The sequence below is a fragment of the Perca flavescens genome, chromosome 23 (assembly GCF_004354835.1).
Source record: "Perca flavescens isolate YP-PL-M2 chromosome 23, PFLA_1.0, whole genome shotgun sequence".
Classification (NCBI taxonomy): domain Eukaryota; kingdom Metazoa; phylum Chordata; class Actinopteri; order Perciformes; family Percidae; genus Perca; species Perca flavescens.
Window position 1 is genome coordinate 13,311,599 of NC_041353.1, and position 24,565 is coordinate 13,336,163.

At 42.6% G+C, this 24,565-nt stretch overlaps 1 protein-coding gene across 1 annotated transcript in view; it reads right to left on the reverse strand.

Annotated features, from left to right (window-relative positions):
- Positions 1 to 727: 727 nt before the first annotated feature.
- The window catches only part of LOC114550009 (round spermatid basic protein 1-like protein), a 42,521-nt gene continuing 18,683 nt past the window's right edge, over positions 728 to 24,565 (reverse strand). Inside the window, exons 3-9 of the mRNA XM_028570429.1 lie at positions 23,550 to 24,127; positions 23,248 to 23,406; positions 13,794 to 13,931; positions 12,230 to 12,372; positions 5,612 to 5,782; positions 5,339 to 5,447; positions 728 to 4,836 (exon numbers count right to left, since the gene is read on the reverse strand). Coding sequence (XP_028426230.1) covers positions 2,893 to 4,836; positions 5,339 to 5,447; positions 5,612 to 5,782; positions 12,230 to 12,372; positions 13,794 to 13,931; positions 23,248 to 23,406; positions 23,550 to 24,127 — 3,242 coding nt within the window. The 3' untranslated portion in view covers positions 728 to 2,892. The remainder of the gene's footprint in view (positions 4,837 to 5,338; positions 5,448 to 5,611; positions 5,783 to 12,229; positions 12,373 to 13,793; positions 13,932 to 23,247; positions 23,407 to 23,549; positions 24,128 to 24,565) is intronic.

Genomic DNA, 24,565 nt, shown 5'->3' on the forward strand with positions numbered 1-24,565 from the left:
TACAGTGCTGACAGTTAAAAATCACAGAAACAAAATAGAAAAACAAACAAACCAAAAACCTTGAGATAAATATATTCTGTGAAAACAACGTAGCCCCTGGAGACTTGTTTTGTTTTCAACCATAATTTTGTCACATTTGTACAAAAAATATAGAAGTTCCCGTCAGGTTTTTTTTTTTTTTTTAACATCTGAAAACCAAAAGCATAAAAAGAGCTGCAGAGCACCTTGCAACTGGCATTAAGTGCTTTATCGTCATCTTCTCACTCCCCAAAGCCACAAAGTGAAGAGTTCTGTCTCTGGAATGAAGTCCTGACAGACAGGCTAGTGGTAAGACTAATCATGGAAAACAACCCTGCTTTTAGGGCATCGTCCCACTGAACCACAAAATTTGACTTATGCCGCAGAAATTTGGGAGAGTTTTCAGTGGCTTCAGAGACCAATTTATGGCTTTGCTTTCATTTTCTAGTGAAAACTTCAAACCCCCAAGAAAGGACAGAACTCCATCTCTATATGGCTCTGGACCATGTAGTAGTTCACAGTTAAGGACAGGCACTGGGGAAATGTTGTGGGCTACATGAGCAAGTGGGCTGTACTCCAATATTGATAGTAAAATCAAGACATCAATAACAAAATAAAAATCAAGTTTTCAAGTGAGACAGAAGAGTTTGATTCCAAAATCAGATATCTACCACTTGGGAGAAAAATATTAATAGTTGTGGCTAAAACAGAATTTCAATAATTTATTGTACTTTTTAAACACAAAGAGGTCACTCCAGCCCCTGGTTGATAAATAAGACATTTCAATAGACATGATGCTCCACACTGTACAGAACTAGACTTCAGTTAAATAGATAAATAGTGCTTTGGGAATGAACTCGACAGTGTACCTTCTGTGTTTTGGAGCATGTGTCCACAAATAATAAAAACAATTGTATCATGTTAGTCTGAGGCCTGAATGGTTAACGGAATAGTCTTGGAAGAAACTGAAATTGCCCTGTACATCTGACATAATTAGTATCTCCAATAATATCAATTGTATTTAAGTATTTAAACAGCAGTGGATATATCCATGTTACAAAGTGCTGTAATGAGTCACATTTTGGAAGTCTTGACCTACTGCATCTGTATGATATTGCTCTGCTCATTCAGTTATTCTTTTCCAGATGCTGTGAGATCAAAAGTTAAGTCATGGCAAGCTCTTAATGTAGCTGCATAGGTACTAATAATATAATGCTGCAGATTGAATATTTCAACGACCCTGAACAATTACCTAAAGGTAACTAAGATATAGGATTGTTTTTAGGAGACCAATATATTTGTGGATGTGTGCTGAATGCTTTTTTTTTTTTTCTTCCTGAGACTCTGAAGGCCGCTCTGTGCAGCAGCCTTGGCTTGGGTCGAATTCGTCCTTGGCTGAACAGCAAGTGCTCTGTTTCCAAAATTAGGAGACCCTGGTACACATCCAACAGACACTGAAAAACACAGCAAGATTACACTTAAGAGCTCTGCCACTAGTGTTGAGGGCTACAGGTACAAGATAATCGCAACACTTTTAAGGAGAAGTTTGACATTTTGAAAAATATGCATATTCAGGTTTTTTCTTTCTTTTTTTCAGAGAGTTAGATTGTTTCCACTCTGATGTCTGTATGGTAAATATGAAGCTGAAGCAGGTTAGCAAGCTAGCAGAATCCACCTACCAGCACCTCTAGAGCTCACTAACTAAGACGTACAGTAGATGTAGGAACAGTAACTTGTAACTAGTCTCCGCTTGTTGCCTGGCTTCTCACAGAGATGACAAGACTCCAGTGTTTCCAGTCTTTATGCTAAGCTAAGCTAAGCAGCTGCTGGCTCCAGCTTTATATTGACTGTACAGACATGAGTGGTGTCGATCTTCTCATCTAGTTCTCGTCAAGACAGCAAATGAACGCATTTTCCAAGATGTCAAAATATTCCATTAAACTGTGACTCTCTTTATGATGCTTACTAAACTTATAATTGACATGGGGGGGTGGGGGGCAATAAAACACTGGAAAAGTCCTAACATGATTCAATATGACATCACTGGCTTTGTATCAATAGCTTTGAATTCAGAATACGGATACGTGCTGTCACCATTTCAATAATGGGGAAATGCATTTAGATTTATATTCTGCAGATTATTGCGGAGCATTATTGCTCAAAATACAATATCAGGGAAACATACTGTGATATACTGTATTGATTAAGATGTATCAATACAATACAGTAGAGGAAATGTAGAAATATTACATAAATACAATAGTGTATTGTATAATATCACAATTTGACCCATCATAATTCCAGAAACAGTCTCGGGCACAAAGAATATACTAGAAAAAGCCACAAAAATGGAAGCATTAGCTGCAAGTTTCACAAAAAGGTCATCATCCTAATGACCTTTTTTCATATAAATATCCGACACTAAGTCCGTAGAAGGAGAAATGTACCTTTTTTCCCCCCTTCCTACCTCTGATGGCTCACTTAAAGAAAAAACCGAACCAGACAGCAGTTTGGCAGACTAGGGAGCTCATTCAACCCTTGATCCTGAATAAGATCTTCTTTTAAGTCAGAACTGGTGGAGCAGTACATAACTGAAGGCTACAGATTAAACTGAAAACTACCAATAAATGCAATCACTTCTCAATATTTCTGACCCAGTTCAACCAAAGCATCCAGTACAATCTGAACGAGTCAAAAGGTCTGGGGTGAATAAAGTTCGACTCGGCTTCATAGACTGTGTGTTCATACCGATACGCTACACCGTCTTCCTCGACAGTTCCTCTGTACATCGCTTTACGACACCGCAACCAAAATAAAACCTTGTACTGTACATATACAGTCATTTAGAAACAACATTGTTATGTACAAAAACTACTATAAAATCGGGTTCTGCCCCTCTTCATGCTTTGGGGGAGGGAGGAGGACAGAAGGGCAGGGTTGAGGGGGGAGAGGAGGTGGGGGAGGCGGCGTGGAGGAAGGAGGAGGCGGGTGAGGGAAAGACTGAGGCTGGTATTGCGGCTGTAGCGGGTAAGGGCTCGGGGGCTGAGAGAGGAAAGACTGAGGGGGGAGGAAGTGGTGGGGGGAGAAGTGGGGATGCTGAGGGGGGAAGTAGGTGTTGGCGTGCGGGGCGAACTGGTGATGGTGAGACAGGTGCGGAGGAAGGGACTGGGAGCCGGCGAGGGGAGTGCTTGCTTGATGCGGGGAGGCGATACGGGGGGGCTGGTAGTACGGCTGGGACTGGGCGCTGACGTTGGCTTGGCGCGGCGGATGCAGGTGGAGCTGGCTCATGTGAACCGAATGTGGCGGGGCTTTCTGACAGAGGTAAGAGTTCAGGGGTTGGGGCTGTGCCGGGAGAGGGGGACTGGACAGCGGATTTGGGGAGAGGATTGGAGGTCTATGAGGAAGATGGGAGTGTGGCAGGAGAGGGGAGAAGGAGGGGGGAAGCATGTGAGGGAGGGGAGGAGGTGGGAGATGCTGGGGTGTGTACTGCTGCATGTACATCCCTTGCCTCCCGGTGTCCTGTGGCGGAGGCATCGGTGGCTCCGCAGACGTCCTGGCGTCCACACCGGGAGCCCATCTCTCCTGGAGCGTTTGTGTCCGAAAGTCTGTCGTCGTCGTCGTCGTGGTGGTGGTGGTGGTGGTGGTGGTGGTGTGTGTGTGTCTGTCGTGCGTGTGTGTCCGCGTGTCGGCTTGTGAATTCGCAGAGGCGTGTGCTTGTACGTCCGCAGCCGGTGACCCGCGTGAGGCTCGAACCTCCGGCTGCGCCCATGTCCGCGTGTCAGAAGGGGCGTCGGGCTTCGGGCAAAGTGAGTCTTTGTCTTTCGGCCGGTCCAACTGAGAGGAGCAAGGCAGCCGCGAAGTGGAAGAGACGGTGGAAGGAGGGAGTGGGGAGGAACACGAGTCCACTGCAGGTGTGGGACTAGCCAGGGAGGATGTAGCTGAGGTGCACACGGAGGAAGAAGTGGACACAGCAGGAGATGGGGAAGAGGTAGAGGATGGATTGGGAGCAGCAAAAGAGGAGCGCAAAGAAGTAACGGCTGAAGGCGATAAAGAAGAGGAAGACTTAGAGTGTGGTGATTTAGGCGCTGAAGAGGCGGGCCTTATGCTGGAAGACGTCATTCTGCTGTCCGAATGATGGTGATGGGGGTGATGATGAAGGTGCTTTGATGATGCAGCTTTGGGTTTTGTGTCCTGATGAGGAGGATGAGGGGCAGGAGGGAGAGGTGAAGGGGATTTATTCTTGCAGAGAGGACGCGCTGGGAGTTCTGCTTTCCCCTTTGCGGGAGGTGAACCCTGTCGTTTGGGTTTCCCTCCTTCTTTTAGCCTCTCCTTCTCCAACTCTTTGTCTCTAGCGCTGCTCGTGTTCCAGTCTACTGAGAGAGCGGGCGGAGACAAAAGAGGTGGAGGATTCGGTCCTTCATTTTTGACAGCCGGCAACGTCCTGTTTTCTGCCACATCAACCTCCACGTGCTCTTCCTTCACTCCTTTCTCACCCTTCTTTTCTCTCCTCTCCTCCACCACCTCTTCTTCCTCCACTGTTTTCCTCTCCTTCGCCTTCAACTTAACCTGCTCTTCCTCCTCCTCCTCCTCCTCCTCCTCCTTCCCTTCCTCCTCCTCTTGCTCCTCTGCCTCTTCCAGGTGATATTGTCTTAAGCGTACGTGCCATGCCAGGCTGCAGACCGACGACACGGTCTTAAACTGGTGGACCACGTTGCGAGGGATAAAATAGATGTCATCGTGGCACAGGCGGATGCGTGCGTAGTGGATGCCCTCGCGCCGCAGCTGGTTGAGTTTGGCATCATCCACCCACTGCACACACTGCAAAGAGAGTTTAAAAAAAAAAAAAAAAAAAAAATGAAACCTCCGTATTTTGACACTGACATGCGTTTTTTTTTTAAACGGCATTATCAGAAGAAGAATTTGAAGTTTTCTCCTTTTTTATTCTTCTTTCCGACCTTTGTCGATTATAGTACATTTGAGATAAAGGTGTGTTGTTGTGAAACATCCTGAATCCTTAGTTAAATTGTAACTGAAGAAAACTGACCCATCCTTCCTTTGCTCCAGACAAAGTTCTCTAACTGACTGCAGTTCAACTTTGCTCCACCATGTGGCGGCATCTACATCAGATTCACTTGACTTTAAACCTTTACACCTTACCCAGTATGAGATGGTACGTGCTGGTAACACTGAGGAATAACTCTCATTTGGGACATAATAAATGTATAAGCAGTGGCATGCCACGTGTGTGTGCGTGTGTGTGTGTGTGTGTGTGTGTGTGTGTGTGTGTGTGTGTGTGTGTGTGTGTGTGTAATGTAAAAACCTGAGACAGCGGAGGTTCGTATAGGTCCAACTGCAGCCTTTGGACTACATGAGGGAAATCACCAGCATGGAAACAAACAACGTCTTTGGTTACACGAGGAGGCTCCGAGCTGACAACAAGGGAGGGAGGGGAGGACAGAGTGAGAAGGATTACGTGATAGGTCTTGGAGAGTAAGCTGTATAAACACGGAGCGTGTGTTGCTTCTAAACAAAGTAATGCCATCACTACCTGTACCCCAACAGTGCGATCACATCACGTTGCTTCCCCGCCTACCTTTCTCCGGCCTGTACAGCCTTCAGCACCCCCACGGCGGCTGTGGTTTGTCGCTCAAAGCCCTGACCAATGTGATCGGCGTGGGCCCGAGTCCGATCCTCAAACAGCATCTCTCTGGGCTCGCTGGTCCGGGGCAGCGACTGCAGCAGGTTCTTCACCTCGTTAGTGGAGCTATGACAGACCAGAAATAAAACACTGTGAAAAGTAGAAAGACACGCAATAGTGGCCACACAGTTCTACAAAAGATTTATCTCATGTCTCTGCTTCCCTGCCGTCTATCTAAAAAAGGAAATGACTATCGGTGAGTGGGCAGCTTTGTGTATTTCTTTGTTTCCTGTCTGCTGTGGCCAAATAAAAGCACCAGACAGGCTTCCTCTGCCGGGGTTGTTGTGATCTTTGTTGACTTGCTCACTGATGTAATCCAGACGCCACAGTATGACACGAGGAGCAGAGAGGATGTTAGAGAGGATGAAAACCGCATTAGATGTGGATATGATAAAACATTCTTGTTTGTGTATTCAGGTAGTTTTGGAGCATTTTCAGTTGGGCTGCAACGATTATCATAATCAATTAATCTGCTGATTCATACCTAGATTAATGGTTTGGTCTCTAAAATTGTCCGACCAACACCCCAGAACTCCAAAATATTCACTTTAATATCTTAGAAAACTAAGAATATCTGCAAATATTCACATTTTATAAAACAGAACCAGAGATTTTTTTTAATTAAAAAATAACTTAAAATGAATCGATTATTAAAATACCTGCTGATGATTTTTTTTGGTCGATCAACTAATAAATTAAGTGTTTCGGCTAGAGATGCACCGATTGACCGGAATCGACTGATTTTCACGTGACCGGCCATGACCGGCGACCTGCCGGTCAGTCTGACATATGCCAATTTTATGCCGGTCAAATGCACTCAGGCACCGCATGATTAACATCGCGCTCCATCATCTGTTTATGAAATGTCATAAAGTCCACGGTTCTCTCTCTCTCTCTCTGTGAACAACTGGAACATGAAAACCGCACTCACTCGAATCCCGTGAAATATGATAGCTACAGTTTATCGGAAAATAGTGTTGGGCACACTGACTTTGATGAATTTACAGTTTATCAGACCCCAGAAGAGACAAGAAGCTGCAAAAAAAAAAAAAAAAAAAAAAAAAGAGGCGCTGTATTCCTCCGACACGTTGTATTAACGTTACGGTTTAAAATGCTTTCCAGGTTAGTGGGGATGCATACCACTCCAAACCAACATTAAAAACGTAGTAATCTTCCCTCAGCGTTTAGTTTTGTTGCTAAACTGTGTGTAAAATGAGTGGTGACGTTAAATCATCTGTGTGACATTTATGTTTTCAAGTAATGTTACTGTTGACGTTCAAACAGACTTGCGTGTGTGTTTTGAGAAATATCTTTATACTGCAAGGCTATATTTTTTTTTTTTATTATTATTTATTTATTTATTTATTTATTTATTTATTTATTTATATATATATATATATATATATATATATATATATATATAGTTGGATATTGGATGTGAAAAGAAGGAAATGGTTCTAACATTGCACTTTAGATGTGTGTGAATTTCCCACACCAGGAGTAGCCTAATTTATATTGTTCTATTTTATAGTGATCGATTATCTGTTCAAAAAATGTTCTATGAAAATGTAAAATGTTCTATTAAAGAAAAGACAGAAAATAAATATCTGTGTGTGCTGTAAAGTGGTTAGAAAATATGAAATCGGAATCGGCTAAAATCGGTATTGGCAGGTCAAACTCAATGAAAAATCGGAATCGACCTAGAAAGTTGTAATCGGTGCATCTCTAGTTTTGGCTCTACTTTACAGTAAACCTAATTAGATGCTTCACAGCATACCAAGGCTGAAACAATTAATTGATGATTTTGATGATAATAATAAAATAAATTTGTGTGTGATTATGGAGCCTAAATGACGTTTGTTCGTAAATGTGAGAAATCTGCTGCTTTTCTCCGATTTGTGGGAAAGTAGGAAAATGCTATTATTTTCTAACATTAGATAGACAAAACGATTAAGCGAAAAAATAATCAAAGTATCAATCAATAATGAATATAATCGTTTATCGGTTAAAAGTGCTGGAACACATCCACATAGGGCCACACTTGGCTTCATGCATACAGCATACGGAGAAGCTGAGGCATAGAAGCATAAGAAATGAGCTGTGTTGCCAAACAATAGAAGTACTGCAGTCAGCTCACTACTGGATCAGTGACTCACACTGGAGCTGCAGTCAGATTCAAACAAGAGCACAAACACACACTCACAGAGTCTGTGAGAGATTCCTTCGAGAGTGTTACACAGACAGAACAGCAGATACCCGTTCTTCATTCATTCAGAGATAAGAGGAGAGGTAGAAAGGAGCAGAGAAAAAACACACACACACACACACACACACACACACACACACACACACACACACACACACACACACACACACACACACACACACACACACACACACACACACACACACACACACACACACACACACACACACACACACACACACACACACACACACACACACACACAGAGCTGTGTCTGAGCTGACTGCAGGCTGACAGTAATGAATGTAAAACCAGGAAAGCTTGTAAGTGAAACACTGAAAAGAAGAGAGTGTAAAGGGAGGAGTACTGCTGAACGTGCACATCTAGAGCAATATTTGAAGAGGGCAAATGTCTCTGCACCAAGTCGTCAGGACAGACTCCTGTGCATTTATGGGCAACTAAAGTCGGTGGGAGAAGAAAAGAGGAGACCTAGGGAAATGGATGAGTGGGAGAGGAGAGGCAGGGAGAGGGAGAGAGGAGATGACAGAGGGAAACGGGGGATAAAGAAGGAGAGAGAGCTGGGGAGTGGAGGGATTGGGCAGTAAAAAGGAGTGTAAAGAGGAGGGAGAAAAGGGAGACCGAGGGAACCACATCAACAAACACTGTTAAAGTAAATCTTAAAGCTGCAGCACACTGAAAAGGTTGTTCATCACATTTGGGTAAGTACCTCGTTAAAGAAAACTTAAGATTCTCAGTGTACTCTATGTTCACTGAGAGGCTTCAAGTTTCCACTTAAATACAACTTACACTTGTGGGAGTTGCATACTGGACTGAAAAAGCATGCTGTTAAGTTCACGTCTTAAACTCTGATTAAAAAAGGTAAGCGCAGAGAAACGTTCCCTCTTGTTATAAAAACAGCATTCCAATATAAAACTCAGCACATACATCATTCTGCACAGTGAAAGTAAAACATCCAAGTCAAGTAACAATAAGCACATTCTTTTTTTTTTTTACACTGGAGGGGGAATTTAAATGTCTAGTTTTATCCAAAACAGAAAAAATACCTCGTACATCTATAATGTGAGAAGTTTTATCCAACCAGCAATCCAAAATCTAAAGATATTTAATTCATAATTATATAAAATAGAGAAATTCTTCACAATGGAGAAGCTGGAACCACAAAATGTTTGGAGTTCTTGCTAACTTATCAAAATAGCTGCTGATTAATTTCCTGTCGCCCAACTAATTGATTAATCGACTAATTATTTCAACTCTACTTGAGACGAAGCAGGCTGGGGGGGGGGGGGTTTGACATCGTGCTGACAGCTAGCCAGCTAAACAGGAACAGCATGCTCTGCGTCAGACCTCTGTCCTGTTTGTTATTGGTGCTTGCCAAGGTTGCTGCTCTCACTATGCAATTAGTGTAAATCTCTGGAAGCATGGTGCTCATTCACCAAAAAGCTGAAATATGTTTTGGTTTATTTTCATCGTCTGACCACTATAATCAAGCTGAATTCTCAGACTGAGAGTCTCGGTGCCGTCAGAAACACGCAACAGCTCGACCTTTTCACTGAAACCACCAAGAAAAGGAAAAGAAGCGCTGAAGAGATGTTCCCCATACACAAGCCGACTTCCTTCAACACAACATACGGTCAAACTGCAGACGAGGTCTTGCTGCAAAAAAACATCACGTCCTCCCATTCTATGCACTTCACAAAACTTCTTTTTTTTTTTAAAAACACTGTTTTTATGCATTTTTCTTTAGACACACACAGATCGACCTAAACAAAAAAACTTGCACTGCTTGAACATATTCTATGTGCTTTCTTTAAACACACCTTTCGGAGTTTCATGAAGATAACAACACAGTAAATCAACAATAAATCCACTTAAAGCTGGAAAGCGAGGTCAAGAACAGGAACAGATTGTAAGAGCAATACAGAAACAAAGACAGATATTTAGAGGTAGCAGAGGACAGAGAAACGTGGGAAGAGTGGAAGAAAGAAAAGGAAAGAGGAGTTTGAGGAGGAGGAGATGGGGAACGAGCATTTGAGAAGAGATGTGGAAGCAAAAAAGGGGGGAAAAGTAGAAACGTGCACCTTGGTTTGTAGATGTAATTTTGTATCCATGTCTCATGGTGATTTATAATCAAGTGATGGGATGAGATAGAACACAGAAGAAAGAAGAGAACGGAATAGTTTAACCACCTCTCTCACTATCTATCTATCTATCTATCCATCTATCCATCCATCCATCCATCCATCCATCCATCCATCCATCCATCCATCCATCCGTGTTTCTATAAAAAGCAGATTCTTTTCAGCCCCAGCAGTTACACCATTCCAATTCAAACACTGTACACCAACTGATCCATAACATGTAGATGCAACGAAATGTATGTATTTACAGGCTGGATTCAGGTGTAGACACTAATGATAAAGTGACTATACTCTATTACTTTCTCTTTTATTCACCTAGGAACGTCTGACTGAATACAGCTTTCTTATAGACAAAACAATCGACTAGGGCTGTAACTAACAATTCTTTTCCGTTCTCAATTCGCTAAAGCTTAATGCGATTGCCAACAGATAGTCTAAAGATATTCCAAGGCTCCAGACTGCGACCAAATGTAAATTTGCCCCCTTTTTTTACACGTTAAATGTCGAAACGTAGGTACCTGAGCGCGTAAGCGCAAGCTTATCTGTTCTCTCTGAAAATTGACAGAGAGCGGTGCTCCGACAAACACACACACACACGCAGAGGTGCGATCGGCGCAAACTACGTCGGCTGTTTTGTTGAAGTCACAGTGAGTGATGCCGATAATGTGGTTTCAAGTATGGTTACAGTTTTTAAAAACTTCACGCAGACAGCGTTTGCTGCGATATAATATTAAAAACAGTCACGGTGCTGTTGACGTTACACTTCCTCTGAGACAAGCAGCAGGCTCAACAGTGTGTAACTGTGCCCTGGTGACTGACTGACAGGCTGAGGTTGTAAGGCAAGGGAACTTTATTTCTACAGCAGCTTTCAGCAACAAGGCAACTCAAAGAACTTTACATGAAACATTAAAGAGCAATTAAAAACGGTCATGATGAAAATACAACAGGCTAAAAAAGTTACAGTGAGTAAGAAATTAATAATTATTCAATTTAATAGGTTGTAGGGATGGGTTTGGAAGGAGAGAGGGAGAGGCTTTATTTTTATTTATGTTTAATTTCTTTAGAGTGTAACATATTCTAATAAAATAACAATGTTCAAACTACATAGGATAAATAGGTTTGGAATTATTTTTGCAACTGAAATAATTGTTTTGTAATTACAGAGGGAAAGTACCAAAAAAATGTACCGTTATAATTTTTGTATGAATTGGTTCAGATGCAAAAGGTACCCAACCCTAAGGGTAGTAGCCTAAACAATGCATGTTTAATTTTAAGGTGAATTCATTGTAGTTGTAGACTAGAGTTGGTATATTTTTTAAATATTTTGTTTACTGTCATGACAGCAATAGTGCCTTCTATGTTGCATCTTCAAAAGTGACACTGAATTTGAAACAGCACATGGTAATTTCTGCATCTATTATCAAAGTATTTATTAGTAATACAGTGGAAATTAGTATAAATGTGAATATTTGTTTAGCATGTTGATTTACGGTGTAGTACAAAAACAACTAATCATAGTTTTAAATTAAGAAATTATATGTATTTTTTTTTAATCCCATAACCCCTCTATTGATGTGACTACCAATCAAACAGAGACAGAGAAATAACTGCTGATGGGAGTAATGTGTGTCGCCCCATGCTTGGCTGGCTGCCATGTGAAGTAGCGTCTGATGTCGACTATTAACATGACAGCGATGATCTCATCTGAATAGTAAGCCAGCCACATACCACTTACAACACACACACACACACACACACACACACACACACACACACACACACACACACACAAATCCAGTTTGTGAGACAGAGCTAATGTGTGAGCGATGACACTGGGACAGACACAAACTGAGAGGGTGTAATTGCCTCACCCAGCGCAGCGCAGCTACAAAAAAAGCTGCATGCTGCTACCACGGCTGCTGCTTCAAATGTTTGAGTGTGTTTTATTGGTGTTTTTCATAATCAGTCCTTGTGGGCTATGCGGAGAGTACAGAGGCAAGCTGGATCAATAAGGTACACACACACACTAGAGACTTGTAGCCAGTACACACATTCACAGAGACCAAAATCCCTGCTAATTCTGTCTCTGTCTCATTGCGGTGCTTAAGGAGGATCCAAAATAATGTCTGGCTTCATTTCTGTACTCACCGTCTTCTTTTAAAAGGGGACTTTGGTATATCAGCTACAGGTATCATTTGTTCTCCTGGTCTGACCCACATTATAGGACCGTCGTCACTCTCTCTGGGATCCATCCGCCTCAGACTGGAGAACGTTCCCCATGGAAGAGTCCGCTGCAGCCAGGCAGACAAAGAGAGAAAGAGAGAGGGGAAAGAAATAATTCAAGCAGTGTGTTAGTATATCCCTCATGTTTTTAGTTAACCAATTCAAGTATTTTAGTTATTCCAGAGACTCTGGCCCCACTGGCAAAACTTGTCACTGGCACCCGAGATGCTTCAGAGGGTGCTGATTCAGAGCCAAAGCCCTCGACAGATGGAAAGTGCCAGAGGATGTGCGTCTTTTGATGTTCAGCATACGACGCCACTCCCCCACACTGCATGCAGGAGATTTGAAGTGTCAACACAGAACGGCAAACAGAAGAAAAGCTTGTCACTCCTGCATTTCAGGGACAGCAGTAAACACCGTATTTTGGTGGTCTGCTCCTGCGCACACACACACACTTTAAAAGAGAACCAAGTTCCTGAACTGAAAGCTGGAAGCTGCATCAAATCGCTCTGACACACCAACTTAAAGTCTCTTCTTTGCCAGACACCACTGTGAATATTATGTGTGATGTTGATGTTTCTGTCAGGCAGTATTTCTCCATCTGTTCAGCTTGTGGCATTTCCAAATAGTCAGTGGTGTAAATGCATTAACAGATTTGGGAACATCTAGTTTACTCTGTACCTCTGTCACTTGCCCAATCCCTTTGCATCCACCCATTCTGTCGCTGTGTAGCATTACCGCTAGAGATGCACTGATAGACCGGCCGCTGACCGGAATTGGCCGGTTTTCACGTGCTCGGCAAAGACCGGTGAGCGGCAGGTCAGTCTGACATATGCCGATTTAATGCCGGTCAACGCTACAATTAACTGACAACATAAGTTATACGAGTTACAGTTCTCAAGGACGCACGCACAGATGGACGCGACAACACACTCTCTTTTTCCTTTCTCTCAACTTTTCCGCCGTGTGTCGCGCGTACCCGCTCACGGTGTGAAGCGTGTCGCCGTTATTCTCGTACATGTAGGGAACCTTGTGAATTAACCTGCAACATGTCAGCTGTTTGGAAATTCTTCAGCGTGTGCAGAAGATAACAAGTTTGCAATATGCAACACCTGCAAGGAAAAAGTAGGGCGTGGAGGGACGACACCAAGTTTTAGTTGGATATTGGATGTGAAAAGAAGGAAATGGTTCTAACATTGCGCTTTAGATGTGTGTAAATTTCCCACACCGGGAGTAATTTATATTGTTCTATTTTATAGTGATCCATTATCTGTTCAAAACATTTTCTATGTTCTGTGCAAAATGTTCTATTAAAAAAAAAGATAAAAAATAAATATTTGTGTGTGTGCTGTAAAGTGGTTAGAAAAAATGAAATCGGAATCGGCTAAAATAAATATTGGCTGGCCTAACTCAAAGAAAATCGGAATCGGCCTAGAAAGTTGTAATCGGTGCATCTCTAATTACTGCCGTTCATCCTGTCCTGACTCACCTTCAGAAAGGGTGACTCCTCCAGCATGCCAAGGAATTCTGGGAAATAATCCCCGACCTCCTCGTCCACAGCTCCCACCAGGCTGATCTGTCTCATTGCCCCGGCTCTGTATGTACCATTACTGTACGTCTTCTTCACCTGCAGCAACCACGGGAGAAACACAACCTTAGAATAATGATATCATAATCTTACTTTAACAACACAGCAGGAAGGTGAGATTGGTAACAATGTTCAGGTCTTAACAAATATATATTTTTATTTTATTTTTTTTAGAAGTGAATCTGGAGGAATGTCATAGTTTTATATCTTAACTTAAAAAAGTAAGTGTGTGTGTGTGTGTTTTGGCGGTTTCACTTGATGTTTCTGCTCCACGGGGGTGTGTGTGACTCAATAGACTGTTTGCTGCTCTTCACTTGGCTGACAGAGAGCATAGTGTGTGTGTGTGTGTGTGTGTGTGTGTGTGTGTGTGTGTGTGTGTGTGTGTGTGTGTGTGTGTGTGTGTGTGTGTGTGTGTGTATAGCGTATGTGCAGCACGCGCAGCATGTGGCCTCCTTGCTGTACTCTTGGCTGACCAGGATGTGTGTGTGTGTGTGTGTGTGTCTGTGTGTGTGTGTATTGGCCGGTTCTTTAGCTGGGTGCCTCTAGTGAGTCACCACTTGACAACAAGGCAGAGATAGAGAGAGAGAGAGAGAGAGAGAGAGAGAGAGAGAGAGAGAGAGAGAGAGACTGACCAGAGGGAGGAGAGAGCACGGATACACTGGAGAGAAAGAATGACGAAAAAGAGAGACAGATGGAGAGAAGTGATGAGAGGGAGAGAAAGTTTGGGAAGACGAGCTTTCAAAAAGACAGAGGAGACAGAAAGAGAGAAAACATGGAGAAACATGAGAAAAAGTAAAAAGCAAAGATGTTAAAGAGACAAAAAGGAGGGAGGCAGAGTGTGCCAAAAAGAGAGAGGAGGGCAGGCTTGAGAGAATGGGAGGTGATGGAAAAGCAATGAATATGGAAACAATGAATTGGGAAAAGACTGAAGGTGAAGGTGCTCGGCAGCTCCCAGGAGTGTCCCTGAGCAAGGCACCAAATCCCAAAACAGCTGCTCAGAGGCCGATCATGCTTTAGATCACGGCAGCCATTTCCCTAGGGTGTTGCTTTCAATAAGGAGTTGTTGTTGGTCTAGTAGTTTGGTTATTTAAACAGGCTGGGTAATTAACAGAGAATGTCCATAACAACTGGATTACAGGGGTCAACGACAGTGAAATGTTCTTAAAAAGTTGAGCTCAAAATAACAACTCATCACAACAGACAGGATTAAGTGACACAGCTAATTACAGGTGTTCATAATCCGCTTTAGTCACTGTAATGTTTAGCCAACATTAAAATACTTCAACATTTGTCGAGACTATAAGATGGCCAATACTGAATTTTTAAGACCGATATTGATATTTGGGAGCCATAGTAAACTTTTTTTTTACCATAAACATAACGTAAACAAACGATCTTGATACATCTACTTTGATTTTTCTTAATGTTTAAAAAACATTTTCCAGTGTAAACATCTACTTATCTGTGCTCTCTAATCTAACAATGTAATGAAAATAATGGCATTTCTGTCATTACCAATTAATGTTTTGATTATTTATACAATTAATTTAAGAACTGTTAAGTCTATAAACTTTCACGAAATACTTAAAAATGCCTGTTGCAATTTCCCAGAGCCCAAAGTGACATCTACTGACTGCTTGTTTTGTTTAAACAAATGGCAGTCTAAAACCAGTAGTATAAAACAAAGTTTGATAAAAGATGATAGATTATCAAAATTGTCCATTAACCTGTCAATTGACTTAACTATTAATCGACTAATCGTTTCAGCCCCACAGTATGTAGAATATGCTGTGATTCCTCATTAGACAAAGCAACCTGTTCACACTGCAGGAATAGGTATAAAGTCAGCGTGTTGTAGCAGTTTTGTAAAAAATAATCTAAAAATAAAAGCCCCCACCCCCCTTGCCCACTGCTGTAAAGCGTTCTGCGTGTGGCGTCTGCCTGTGACATGTAAGTTGCCTTCCCCCCAAAGACAGACACACACAGAGACACACACAGAGACACACACAGAGACACACACAGAGACACACACAGACACACACACACACACACACACACACACACACACACACACACACACACACACACACACACACACACACACACACACAGCTTTATTATATAGATAAATCAGCTCATCATGCATAGACAGGCCAAGCCATGTGGCGTTTGTTCACTTCATTTCACTGCATCTGTGCCCCGACGCTGGGTAATATCCTCCTAAGATGATGACTAAAAGCTTAAAATACTACCTCCACACCCGTAAACATATCACAACTTTAAATAGTGTGACTGAGTCAATGACCTAGATACTGAGAGGAAAATGTGTTTGTGTGCACACATGAATTCAAATGCCTTCATGCTTACAAGCATTTGTGTATCTCAGCTAGTATGTGTGCATCCGTGAGTGTATGCCTCATCTTCCTGCATACTTTTAACCGTGTGCTTATGAGTGTCTATTTTCTCTTCCTGTGTATCTGTGAGTGTGTTTACACTATGCATAATTTAACAGCAGAATAACCCCCACGTTGTTAGCAAAGAGAACAGTCTCACTATCATACGAGGAGTATTAGGAAACACCATCTCTGCCTCAAATAAATGGATACATTTACTAGTCACACACACACACACACACACACACACACACACACACACACACACACACACACACACACTTTAATAAGTGAAGGCAAACAGAAGGAAACAGGAACTGCGACAGACATCCTCCGAGTGGTACTGTTCAAGACGCTATAGTACTTCCTCGCCTCTGTGTACGTGCGTGTAGACACTCAACAGGTAAATGTGTAAAAAAGAATAAGACCAACATCATATTTGTTTCTTTTCCTGCTAAACTTGTTAATAAGCTTTATTTAAAAAGGGCATAGGCTGCACAAAAGCATAGGATAATGAATAAATTCCAACAATAAAAATTCTGGACACATCTAGACAAATCCTTTTTCTCCATCTAAAATGTGCTGCATCTCATTTGGTATTCCAGCTTCACAAATTCACAAGATTAAAAAGCCGATATGATTATATATAATTATCATTACTGTCATCTCTCCCCTGCTGTCACTTTCGTTGGCTAAAAGCAGTAGATTTTTAAGTCTCGCTCCCTTGCTTCTTCCCACTTGCTGTTGTACTCTGGTCTCTGTCAGCCTCTCCATCTCCTCCTCTGCCTCTTTCCCTCATAATACTCCTGTCCCTGGTGGGAAGTCTATTAGATCAAGCCTCTCTCTTTCCTGGTCTCCTTTCCGTCTCTGGTGCAGCCACTGCAACCACTTGTTAATTCTATAACTAGTTTCCCTTCTCTCTTCAACGCATCCTTCACTCTCTGACCTCTCTATGACATCTGTATGTGTGCTGCTTCTTTCTCTCTTTCCCAGCTCTGTGTGTATCTCTCTTTCTAAATCATTACGTCCAGTCAGTCTCTAGAGTACTAAGTCTATTACTGTGCCTGCGTCACAACAAAGTTTTCTGGCTGCTGACTGATGCCTCACAATCGCACAAACTTCTCTTACATACTCACCCTCGGCTAACCCTCAAACACACTTTGAATTAACGCAATGTGCGGGTTTATTTCCAGCTTCGTTGAAGTCCAAGTTAAGGCCAGGACTGTGTCAAAGCTTAAGCATGGTTTAAACGCTGCAAAGCTAGACTGATGCAAAGTTTAGCCTTGTTTTATAAACACTGTGTGCCTCCAGGTCAGATTATATAAAAGTGGAGGAGCGGGATGCCTACAGTGGTGGAGGATGGAGCTAGGGTCAGATAAGCGGAAACAAATTACTATCTTGGCTGTGATGATGTTTAACCTGAAACTGTGTAACTGATGTAAACGAAACTTGTGTTTTTGTCAGATGGAGAACAACGGAAATTCAAAAGGGATTTTCCAACTAGACAAAGACCTAGCTTCAGTCATAGGCTTTGATTTCGGTGGGGACGGTGGGGACGCGTACCTATCAGATTCATTTTGTACCTACCACTTTTTTTGAAAACCTCGAGCTCAATTTAGTTAAAAAAAAAAAAAAAAATAAAGTTCATAACACATAATTCTTGAGCGACAGATGCCAACAAATCCACAAAAATCTCTATCCCCACAAGGCAGGCACAGACACAGCCGTTGTGCTGCTGCGCTGGCTACACGCTTCTCTGTTCACAACACTGCAACAACTGTAACATTGGGATACGTTCTAGGTTGGGGAAGGGGTGGGTGGCACGTGTTAGCCAAATGGAACTTCTTACTTTGTCAAAGCTTAAAACGTAACATAAAACGTGTCGGATATCATCACATTTTTGTATACATTTTTATTCATTTACATTAGTAAGCTACAGGACAGCGCTACCGCTCGCCGTCCTTGCTTGACAACACGCTCACTGATGTCACTCACTTAACGCTGCATTCTCGTTCTTTTAGTGCATAATTCGCAGGCAGGTTCTTTTCCCTTTTCCCTTTTGTGTTGGTTAGATGGTGGTGTTATAATAACAAAAGGTCTGCACATGACAACTTTGCTCATGATGCCCATTCAATTCAATTTGCCATTGTATGCCTTTTGTGTTCACACAGCCATCTAATCACACCTGTTGACATTCTTGTGAAATGTTTGGGTTATCATCACAAAAGGTCTACACTGGCTAATTGAATGGGCATCATGAGCACAAATGTTTGTGTAATTGCAAATGGAAAAAACGGTTTTGGGGGAGAGTAGTTAGTAGAACTGTTTCGAAGTGGACTGTCCATATAAATACGTTCCTGTAAGTTACTTGGTCGGAAAGAGACTCATGTTCACGTTTGAAGGGACTCAACCATCGCAGTTGCCACTTCGCTGTTTTATAAGTCCGCAACCAAGCGTTGTCTGTGTGGGGTTATGACATGTTTAACCATAGTTGCTTACGCTGTATCGGCATTGCTATCCTTGTAAACTTCACCGGTTCACATAATCCGCGCCGCGGTAAACTGCTCTGAGCTGCGGTGGAGACAACCCGGAGGAAAGCGCTAACGTTACCCTTGCTTGCCGCCGAGCGCTGTTTTAAAGTTTGTTATTTCAATTGAACAGCTTAATGACGGCAGTAAAACTCTATTTCACACTATGGTGGTTATACTTTCCAGTTAATTTGTGGTTCACATGGGTGCCAAACCACAGAAGTGTTCGTTACACCACTGCTGTATATTCATCATCACTGAATTTATTGTTCAATAGAAAATGTATTTCAAAATAGAAAACATTACACTTCCTAAAGTTTTGTATTCTAATAAATTTATCATCAAACTGCTTGGCATTGTATTAATCTGATGTCGTAACTAAATTATTACTTTGGCTACGTTCAGACTGCAGGCCAAAGTGGCCCAAATCCGATTTTTGGGGGTCAAGTGACCAGGTCAGGCTTCTTCAGAAGTAGTGTGAACACTCAAATCTAGCCCAGATCTGATTTTTTCAGATCAGATTCGGGCCACTTCCACATGTGGTCCTGAATCCGACCCAGATCTGATTTTTTTCAATGCGACCCCTCGCTGTGCCCTCTCTCCCCGCGGGGAGGGGCGGGGCCCCCTGCTTCCAGTGCGGCTGTTAACCGGGGCGGACTGTCCTCAGTGTTACCCAACCGCGCGTCGCATCACCAGGGCGGGGATCGGCTCACGTAAAAAGGTGATGTCGGCAACACCCCCGACCCGCCTGTAAACACGGACCAAGGAGTTTAACGCGCTCGCAAGTCGGGTCGCCCGTGGTGCAATGAAAGTGAAAGCCGGCGTGCGCCGGCTGAGGTGGGATCCCGGTCCCTCGGGGTCGGACGCACCACCGGCCCGAGTCGCCGCACCGCCGGGGAGGTGGAGCGTGAAGCTGCAGCCATAACCCCGCAAATTTGTCTCTCTTTCTCTTCAGTCTTCTCCTCCTCAGCACCTGCGCATGGCTGCCATTACACAAACACTTTAATACAAAATAAAAATAAAAAATGCTGACTTCCTCCATAACCTCCCTAACTTTAGTGCAACAGCGTGCTGCGTCTGATGTCATTGTTACTGTTCTTTTGCGCATGCGGGTCAGTTCAAAACGCAAACACTGGAATCTGATATAGGCCACATTTTAAAAGGTAATGTGAACAGCCAAACAAAAAATCGGATCTGAGCAAAAAATCTAAATCAGGCATTAAGACTTGCGGTATGAACGTAGCCTTAGTGACTAAACCGGAAAGACCAATTACCTCACTGTCGAAGAACATCATGTATTGGCTGGCTGGCTGTACTTGCCCTGAGAAAATGGGGTGCTGTAATCTTCTATAATCCTTAGCACCGCTGAAAATGCCCTCAGTCAGGTACTGAATACAAAATACTCACACGCAGCCTGAATGGCAACAAAGCCCCTTTGATACCTGCAGTCAAATTCTGAACACACACGGCTCATTATCGAGTAGTGTCTCATACTCCAGCAGCCCAAGAATAAAACTGAGCAAATCTATACAGGAGAATGAATGCACACATACACAAACACCAAAGAACATTGCTAGCTGTTGCAAATTTCTAAATTCCTCCCTTTTTCCTCTCTCACATAAAATATTACAAAAAGCAGCTGTCCAGTCATTTGCAACTGGACCAGAGAACCAAACAACAGAGCAGAAACATAAAGAGTGGAGGGATAAAAGAAAGAGAATGACAGACTAACACAGAGGGAGGGAGACAGAAAGAGAGGGAGAACTGAAGAGAAAGGTGGAGGAAAATGTGTGGGAGAAATCATTAATCTGTGTGTGTGTGTGTGTGTGTGTGTGTGTGTGTGTGTGTGTGTGTGTACCTGTGCTGTGTATATATCAGTATGCATGCTCCAGCTGTGTGTGTGTGTGTGTGTGTGTGTGTGTGTGTGTGTGTGTGTGTGTGTGTGTGTGTGTGTGTGTGTGTGTGCGTGCATGCTCCAGCTGTTTGTGTGTGTGTGGACTGTATGTCTACTTCCCAAGGTCACTGCTGAGAGCTAGGAGGGGGGGGGGGGAAGATGGGGGGAATGAACAAGACCAGTGGACAATGACGTTAGCCCTGCAAGGAACACTACTCTTAAAGGCACAGCTCAGGACACAGGTTGCAGGGAAAACTCAATTTAGACAATGGACAATTTTAGATGCAATTCATTCATTATCTTGGTTTAAGTTATTCGGACACTTAGAGATCAAATATAGGTTTGTTGAAGCAGAACTGGCCAAAACCGAGAGAAACACACAGAATAACCTGATGAATATTTCATACGAAAAAAATAGCCAGGGGAGCAATGGAGAGCATAAACAACTCTACCCTTTGTAGAGAGACACACACACACACACACACACACACACACACACACACACACACACACACACACACACACACACACACACACAGATATCTCAATACAAAGCCACTCAGGAGGTGAGGCAACAAAATGCTTTTCATTAGAGAACTATAGACATGGGACAACTCCAAATGAAGAGGTCTAGTGTCACTGTGTTCAGGAGACAATCCAGACAGACAGACACACACACACACTTCTTGTTTTTCCAGTTGTCCTAAAAAGGATGCCGAGGAGTGGTAGAGAAGGTCCCATGCTCGACTCCCATGACTCACTAACCTGACTTGCTGCGAGCAGTCATCTCTTACAGTTTAGAACTTCACTTCTTCTCCTCTTGCCACCTTTTCTGTCACTTTCCTATTCAGATATCAATCTCTCTCTTATGTAGCCCCTTGCTTTCTCACCACTTTTCACCTCTTGTATATTTGCTGAACTCCCTCATCTTTTCACTCTCTAAATATGTTGTCCTCTTGCTTTCTAATTCCTTTCTTGCACTCAAACTTTGCTCGGTCAGATTAAGTAGCACTGAAATGAGAGCAGTTCCCACCTGTGTACTGCACACAACTCTGCCCTAATTGTTAATGTTGTCATTTACTCTGAGAAATAAGACATCTGTATAAATGCCAAAAGCTGTTTAGTGCTAGCCAGATTGAGGCGGATGCTCAAACCAGATGGTTAAAGTCTCAACAATACAACTTGTTCATCCGCACACAGCAGTCGTTCAGTCTTTTCCTTCAATCAATCTGGTTCCTTTCCCCAGCATCCCTTCATCCTCTCCCTCGACTTGTACTGTATCTAAATCCTTCCTTCCCTCCATCCACCCATCTATCTCTCCATTCATCTGCTGAATTTCTTTCCTCTCTTTTTCCCTTCTTATATTGTTTACATCAGCCTTCCTTCTTCATTAATCTTTGTTCTCAAGGATCAAAAGTGCTGGTTACTAGGGTGGAAGATGTGACGTTATATATGTGCAGATGGACAGCAACGTGCCAAACTTTACATACACATTCTTACTCTCTGCTGTATATACTGTATAGATGCACACATACACCAAATGGTAGGGGTGCTGAAATTAATCATTGAATCGATGCATCGCGATGCAGATCTAGACGATTCTGCATCGATGCAGTTACAGACCATAATCGATTATTGCCTGCTGATGTTACTTGTTGATTTTCAGGTCGCTGCTTTTTTTGGGTTTGCCTTTTGTCTGTTGTCTGCGGTGTTCAGACTCCGCTACATTCAGGAAGTGTCTTTTTTTAAGAGCAGATACAATAAAAAGGAGAGTTCATATGCTTGAATTTGTTGATGAAAACCAAGTGTAGCAATATATAATAATATTGAGGAGGTGACGCATCGTGATATCAAATTGATTCGAATTGTAGACAGGATAATCATAATCAAATCGAATCGTGAGACCATTGAAGATTCACACCCCTACAAAATGGTATTTTACATAAATGCTTCATAAACGTAGTGTATGTGTGCCATAAAAAGATACAACTGGGTGACATATATTCACTGTACTCATCTAATATTTTTCTTGCACTTTGCTCACAAACAACTTAACTGCTGAACAAAATACTGACCCAGAGGCTGAGTCAATAATAAACTTGACACTCTTTGTGTTAACATGTTGTATAATAACAGAGAACCAGCAAACTAAGTTGCACGCACGTACGCACACATCAAATACATGTAAATCTCATGACTGTGGTAAGACACTTTCTCAACATGTCCTGTGTTTGTGGACAGTTGTGATACTCCGCTTGATATTCAGCCAAATAGATTATATACAGAGGACAGAATCTAAGTGGATTGGAAGCACTGGGCCCTTGGCTATTTTGGACTTCAGATTTTGTTTTCCATGTCTGAAAGCTCACCATCTGCTCTGTGCTCTTTGTGTCTACAGCTCCAGAACTGAAGAACCAAACACAAGAGCTGTGTGAGTTTTTCAGATGAGTGACATGTCAGTATAGTTGTGTACATCTGTCCCACAAACGTTCCACCCCACACTCATATTCTCCATGTATGTGTGATTGTGTCTGACTGACCTGAGAGTAGAAATTAACCATAGTGGTGGTTTCTATGTCCTTCTTTCCCAATATTTCCATTTTAACTGGAGCTGATGGGAACTTGCTCGAGAAGTAGTCCAAGAAGTCAGGCAGGTAGCTGGCTTCTCCGTGGACAATTCCCATGACGTAATGAGCTGCCTGAAAAACAAGGGCAGTAGTGAAATATGAAAAAAAAAAGATTTTTTTTTTTTTTTTTTAAGTATTAAAACAACTACAAGTGAAACAAATTCTATAAGGTTAAAATGGTTAATTAATCTGATCAATATCCAACTATGCCATACCTGGGATGAGTCCTCGCTGAAAGCCAATGTGACAAACTCCTGGGCAAATCTCTGCCTCTGGCCCATGGAGAGAGAGGAGAGCTGGGAGGTGTAGGCGTGGGCCACCAGGGCCCCTCCATTAGGCTGGTTCTCTATGTGGATGTATGGGGCAAACTCCAGGCCTGCCATGCCAGGATAGGTGCACTGTGGCTGGTGTTTGGTTTGGGAAGGTTGGGGTGTCTTCATGGGGGACAATGGAGAGTTAAGAGAGTTGAGGAGAGAGCAGTTTAAGAGAGATTTGGGGACAGGAAAAGGAGAGGAAGGTAAGAGTTGTGCAGTTTTGTTGTTAGGTGGAGGGTAAACGGGTAGAGGAGATTTAAATGGAGACAGGGAGGAGTTATGAGTGGGATCAGAGGATGAGGTGGAAGGTGGAGAGGATGGAGGGAGGAGAAGCAGGCCAGCACAAATGGTTTGGCAGGAGCGGTGGTACATCTTTACTCGTTTATGCTTCTCCCACTCTTTGTGTTTCTTCTTCTTTTTCTTCTTTACTTTTTTGATTTGTAGCTCTTCTAAGTTGATCTTGGCTTTCTCTTTTTCATCTGGACAAAGTGACAGGGGGAGAGGGAGATAGATAGAGAGAGAGAGAGAGACAGACAGACCAGACCGTATTACTTAGATGGAAGATACTTTTTTACAGGAGAAGACATTCTTAAAAGATCAACACAAAAACCTGAAAAAAATGTAATTTAGCAAAGGCTCAAAGGGAATAGGGAGACACATCATTCATGGAAGCTTTGTAAAAGAAAATCTATTCAAGTCTGCTGTCTGATGGATCAACAAACCAATCATCAGCCCTTTTCATTCCCCTGCTGTAAGAAGCCACTTTTCACGGTACTTAACAGTTAAACAGATCCTCTTGCAAGGACAAAAGCTCAGAAAAAGCTTCCAGTAAAATAAGGTGAACTGCAAAAAAACTGCAAATGAGCTGCTGATTATGCTCTGTAACAGGTTAAAAAAAAACAATACACAATAAAATA